The 6333-nt window shown below is 37.7% G+C and overlaps 1 protein-coding gene across 1 annotated transcript in view; it reads left to right on the top strand.

Annotated features, from left to right (window-relative positions):
• LOC105620397 (enhancer of filamentation 1) overlaps positions 1–3752 on the top strand; it is a 74562-nt gene extending 70810 nt beyond the window's left edge. The window contains exons 5-9 of the mRNA XM_012201898.1: positions 166–472; positions 844–1190; positions 1480–1772; positions 2284–2640; positions 3465–3752. Of these exons, the coding sequence (XP_012057288.1) occupies positions 166–472; positions 844–1190; positions 1480–1772; positions 2284–2640; positions 3465–3752 (1592 nt within the window). The remainder of the gene's footprint in view (positions 1–165; positions 473–843; positions 1191–1479; positions 1773–2283; positions 2641–3464) is intronic.
• Positions 3753–6333: the final 2581 nt, after the last annotated feature.

The raw sequence follows: 6333 nt of genomic DNA, 5'->3' as shown, positions 1-6333 counted from the left end.
TAGTACAAATAATAGTATTCTTTTACTACACCTAATATACATATATATATATATATATATATATATATATAAGCGTCTGTATGAAATGGCTTCCCTGCCTGTTCAATACTCAAAGTTAATTCCTCCGAGGATTCCTTTAAATCTTGTTAACTTTTACCTGCGCAGGACGATATACGAGTAACAATGTGCGAAGTTCTGTCGACAATGGGGGCGGCGACGTGAACGAGTGTTACGACGTACCACCACGCGCGATCCCGGTGATCCCCTCGCCAGCGAGCAGCCCAAGTCCAGCCCCGTCGTGCTATGATATCCCAAGGCCGCCGACATCCTGTACACCCAACTCAAATTGCTCCGGCGGTTCCGGCATTACACCGCTGGATTGTTACGACGTGCCGCGACCGTTGCAACCCCTTACACCCAGCAGCTCGGCCTCCAGCCTCACCAACGACGGCTCCCTCAGCGGATCGAACAGGTACATCCGTTCGCATTTCTACGATGCGTCATGCTATTCGGGCTCAGGAAATTCCCCGGTTACAACATTATGGTAACTCCATTGGACGTACGTTCTTGGTGGTTCTTGGAGGTTCAGAAATCCCGAGAATCTCGAAACTTTACGCGCCCTAGAAGTTCCTCGCCTGAAATAAATCAGGAACTGAACAGAATTTCAAGAATCCTGCAAAGGATGATTTAAAGAGTATTGCGAGTTGCGTCTGAAATTCAAGATTGCGTCTCCTTCCACCACTAGGATTTTGGCAATGTCATCAGCCATAAATTTGAAAAGTTTCCAATCTAAAATTTTGCTTCTCGTTTTTCTCCGCGTGCATAACGATTCCTGGATTCCAGATCGAGTTTGGCCGCTCCAGATTACGATGTACCCCGACCACGTCTTCCAGCGTCCTCGTTGCCGTCCCGACACAATACCCCCATACCGAAGACCCCGACACCACCGCCACCATCGCAACAGATTTATGATGTACCAGTTAGCAAGGAGCTTCCATTGGAGTTGGACTCTGCTCTGGAAGGTTTGCAAAGATTGCAGAGCGAGGCGTCCGCTGCGATAGCGAGGCTACTGGGCTTTGTAAGCCCCGGTTGGAGAACACCACAGCGATTGGATGCCACTCTTATGGATCTAAGGCTAGCTGCTCTCAGACTTAGAACGTCTCTTCATGATCTCGCCGAATTCGCGGAAGGTAAATAAATACAGAGTTTGATTTAACATCTTAATTTAACATCTTGATAATCTTAAATGTAATTAACATTATCGTAAAAATTATTTTCGCTATTTTAATGAAATAAAATATTAAAATTCTATTTTGATCTTGACACTAATTGTATATAGATTGTTCAGAGTGGGCTTAATATATTCTTATATTTAGATTTGCAACTCTTTAATTCACTGCACAATAATCCTATCTTTCGATAAATATTGAAACAGAATAGCTTTGTTGAAATTTGAAAGAGATTATGTTCTGCGCGTAGGTACGCTGGGCAATGCAGGCAAAGCGCCAGATAAGGGCCTGGCCACGAAATTACGGCCGTTAGTGAAGGCGCTTCGTGATTCTGACAAGCTCGTACAAGAAGCCGCTACTGAATTGGACACGATGGAATGGGACGCGAGTAAACTCTGTCGTGGTGGTGGTGATACACCGACACCTACTAACGGACCTCCGTCCTCACTACTCTTACCTGTGCAGTCAGATCCTCTTGATCAGCTGATCGCGTGCGCTCGAGCACTCACGGAAGACGTTCGTCAGGTTGCTAGTTTCATTCAAGTAAGTATCTTTTATAGCCGTAAGATTTAATATATTTGTTACAAATAACAATTTCCGATTTTACGAAAACGTGAGCAATCATAACAATATTCCTGAAGAGAAAAAGTCTTTCTTAAAATTTCTTTCATTTTTTCTACTATACCTATTTATATGTTTTATTGATATATTTTGTATAATTATATTTTGAAAATAAAAAGAAAATAAAGAATTCATTTTTTTAATTCCCGATTTCTTTTGTGAGAATTAAAATGGAAAAGATAAAAGAATAAGAAATATCTACTTGACCGGAATACATTTATAATATATATTTTATCAAGATTTAAATTTAAGTAAGGATTCTATTTTTTTTAATTTTCGATTTCTCTTAAGAAAATGGATACAGAAGATAAAAAAAACTTTTAATGCTTATAATTTAATTTTTATTTTGGATTTTTTAAATATTATGCGAATGAAGTTGATGACATTTGAGCAATGAGCCTCTGTTGCTGATAAAGAGGCTCTATCTGTGCAGGGAAATTCCACATTGCTCTTCAAGCGAGCATCTATCATCTCCACGGGCAGCAGCAACAATAGCGGCGCCGGAGAGGATTATGACTACGTAAATCTCGACTCGCGAGAGGTTGTAGCGAAGCAACGAGAAGAATTGCGAGCCGCGCTGCCGCAGGAGCTCCGCAGCAACTATGATCTGCTGGTGTCCGAGGCGGACAATGCCGCGATTCAGATGCCACCCACGACCCCGACGCCCATGGATCCCAACGACAAGCAATTGTTGGCCTTCTACGTCGCCCAGGTCATCACGCACGGTGCACACTTGACTCACGCCATCGACGCCTTTCTGCAAACGGTGGAGCATAATCAACCACCCAAGGCGAGTAGAATTGTAACAGTTCTTATAATACTGGTACCACCCGTCGCGCTCCTTCATGCGAACCATGTAGATCTCGAGCATTAATTGAAATAACAATCGGTATCATTTTCGTCGTGATAAAAATTAAGATTTGAATTGTTTTTCTATTTGAAGATACTTTTCTCAGAAATTATTTCATACATTGAGACGTTTATTGATCGAAACAATGTTTAATGTCATTACTGTCTTTACTCAATAAGAAAAGTTGAGATTAAGATCTATTGCAATCGTCTCAGAAGTTCAGTAAATTTTCTTCCATTTTTTTCATTTGGCTTGAGCGTTGTGCTTTTTTATTTACGGAACTTTAATATATGTGCATATAGGTCAACAGTCTTGATAAGAAAGACTCGTAGATATCGGCAGTGCACTATTGTGTGACAGGGTACTTTAAGTTAGCTCACGTCAACTGCATGTTTCCATTACTTTTTCACGATGACCTCTTTTCTTTCACAAGTGCATTGCACGCAACCGACATCGCGGTTAAAGATAAATAATTAGTAAAGTATACATTGTAAAATTAGGAATGAAACGATAAAATTAGAAAATAATATTTGAAACTTTAGAATATTTTTTGTTGATAATTTTTTGTTCAAGCATTATCTTGATGATTTTTATAAATCTTCTATCAATATTTCATCTGCACAAATTTAAATATCTATTCATCATATTCAAATAATTATTTATTCAAATCGTTCATTCTTTAAATAATTTATAATCTTTTTTGTTTATTGTAGATAAACTAAAATAGGAAGGATTTGTTTGAAACATGCAATGAAATTTTATAGGTTTTCCTAGCTCACGGCAAGTTCGTCGTGCTGAGTGCGCACCGACTAGTGCATATCGGCGACACGGTGCACCGAAATGTGACACGCAACGATGTGCGAACGCGCGTGCTACAATGCGCGAACGCTCTGAACGAGGCGCTCGGGCAGACAGTGCAGAAGACGAAGCAAGCCGCTCAATTCTTCCCCAGTGTTACCGCGGTCCAAGAGATGGTCGACAGCGTCGTCGACGTCTCGCACCTGGCCAAGGATCTCAAGGTCGCTATGATACACGCTGCTCAACAACCCTGAGGAGAATTGTCACGATGCGGTCGCGAAATCACAAGTTCCTTCAATTGAGACGTGGTCCATGATAGATTCTTCCTCATTAACGGAGAAACTTTGAGGCTGCGAAAGATTTAAACGCGTAACGCGTTTTTGAATTTATCTCGCGATTAGAGTTGATATACCGATCGATTGATAATTTGAAGATAACACTTGAGGGATCATGTCAAGATTATTCGCTGTATTTTTTTCTTTCTTCGTCGAGATTTTTAAATGTTGCTACGAATCTTCAGTACGTTGATTAAATAGAAATTCTTTTTTATACAAAAGTGGATCAAAAGTATCTCAGGAATTTCTCATGGATATGATCTTTTAAGCGTTATCTGAGAGAATTATTGGTGACTGACTTTTGAAATTCAGCCACTTACGAGTAGAATACAATAGTACTGAATAAGCCTGTTATTTTTTTTAAACGAGCACTAGTGCAAAAAGAACACTTAGAATCCTAACAGTACTTTCGATATTAAATGGCAAAATAATCAAACATGATCCATATGCGCTTCACGAAAGTGAAAAAACATGTCCGGATATTCGCACACTTTAGTGCGTCTCATGCAGCTATTATTCTATTTCATTATAAAGAAAATCCGTGGCCTAAAATGGGAACCTGCTACTGCCAAAGCTCCGGTATATAGATCGTAAGAAACGAAAAAAACCACAACCCTGGAACGAGTGTCTTTGTAATGTACTCGAAATTAATATAAGCATTGTAATCTTTCATAGGAAATATATGTAGCCGTTTAATTAGATGACGTAGGTAGACGTATAATGTGAAACGGAATATAACGAGGCCAATAGCTTTCTGACTTGAGTAAAGCATTTCCGAAATGGCTTTCGCGAATTTGCGATCTGGTAAACATTGTTGTTTTGCCACATCGTAAAGTCCATTTCGAATATACGCCCACGACGTATGTAGCTAAACGTGTTAGTAGTTTTATAGATGTATATGTATACAATAGAACATTACACACGCGAATAGACAGCTTGTATTCATATCTCTCTTTTAGAGAATCAGTTTCACCGATATCAGTTACCCGTAATTTTATTTTCGCGAATTCCTTGTTCTTTTGAAAAGAATTAAAATAAAAAGGAATAACTTAAATTGCAATTACAATTAACTGATATTGCTGAAATCGACGACTAGTAATTTCATTGACGGGTTTGAAGCGTTTTCCTGTAGTGAAGAATCATTGCTGCTTTTACTTAAAAGGCAAAAGACCGATATGAATACCAATGTCGAATTGAGGAACAATCGTGTTTCTGTTTTTGTAATTCGATCGTATATCAAAAAATTGACACCAAGAAAATTCAACGCAGATTCTCTGCAGGCAGTACTTTTTTTGAAACATTCCGTGAAGGCAAATTATTATTTATTACTTATTACTTATTGCGGAATACAGTTTTTTTGGAAGACAATTTTTAACGAATTTTATACAAAGCTTTTACCGCCGGGTTACGACTTTTTCGGATCCCCAGGCCTTTTTACCAGGCTCTTCCATAACAATGAATTAGTCGTGCGCACATTGTGAACCGCAATCAGCGGCGGATCGAATTTGTTAACGCGCAAAAATTTCCACGGCAACTACGCGTACTCGCGAATCTTTTTGCACAACGAGACCAATAACGCCTTTTTGATAAAGCGAACGAACGGATGTTTTTATTAGATCTATAGCAGGTTCTGACAGATTGACAAATGTTTAGAATATTGCATTCAGAATTTTCGTTTTATCTCTTAGATTATTTATTTGCATTTTCATAACTTTCAATTGGATTAATTATGAAATTTTAATTATCTAATTATTGAAACTCTCTGTTTTTTACATTAAAATGGATCTAAGGACTAAATCAAGGTTAAACCAAACAATATCATATTAAAATCTGAAAAAATCAGGATTATCTGGATTATCTTTAAGTTCACGTTTGTTGAGGCCAAAAGTATGTATACGATCCAACTGCTAATTTGCGGCGCACTTATTCTAATGGCATTCTCCACGTGCGAAAGTGTACTTAAAAATAGCTCATCGATATATAGCATTCGCTCAGTACATGCGAAACCATCCAATTTTGTATCTATTAGAGTTTTACCGCGCCTCGTTTAAATAACAGAGAGAGATATAATTGTGATTGCGATTACGCATGTTACTAATCATGTATTAAAATGTAATCGGCTGTTTTGTTGCAGCTTTAACGATAACGAGCATTTATAAGAATTCTCCCATTTATCTAGAGATTTTATCTCTCTTTCGAATTCTTTTTTATCTTATTTTGATTGATTAATGTGATTTATGTGTGTTGTGTATAACAATGCAAATTTAAAGAATATCCTGAAACGATCCTTTCAGGATAATTTATGACATTTATCTTATATTTTATTTTTTTTAGAGACTAGATATTCAAGCATATCGTGGAGAAGCGTTTATACACAAACCTCATTTATAAGACTTGTATTATAATTTATTGAGGAAGTGTTTTTGTTAATATAATACATATGTCAGTTTTATTATATATACATATATATATATATGTATATATATATATATATATATAT

Source organism: Atta cephalotes (genome assembly GCF_000143395.1).
Source record: "Atta cephalotes unplaced genomic scaffold scaffold00002, whole genome shotgun sequence".
Classification (NCBI taxonomy): domain Eukaryota; kingdom Metazoa; phylum Arthropoda; class Insecta; order Hymenoptera; family Formicidae; genus Atta; species Atta cephalotes.
This window is presented reverse-complemented; position numbering and strand designations above follow the sequence as displayed.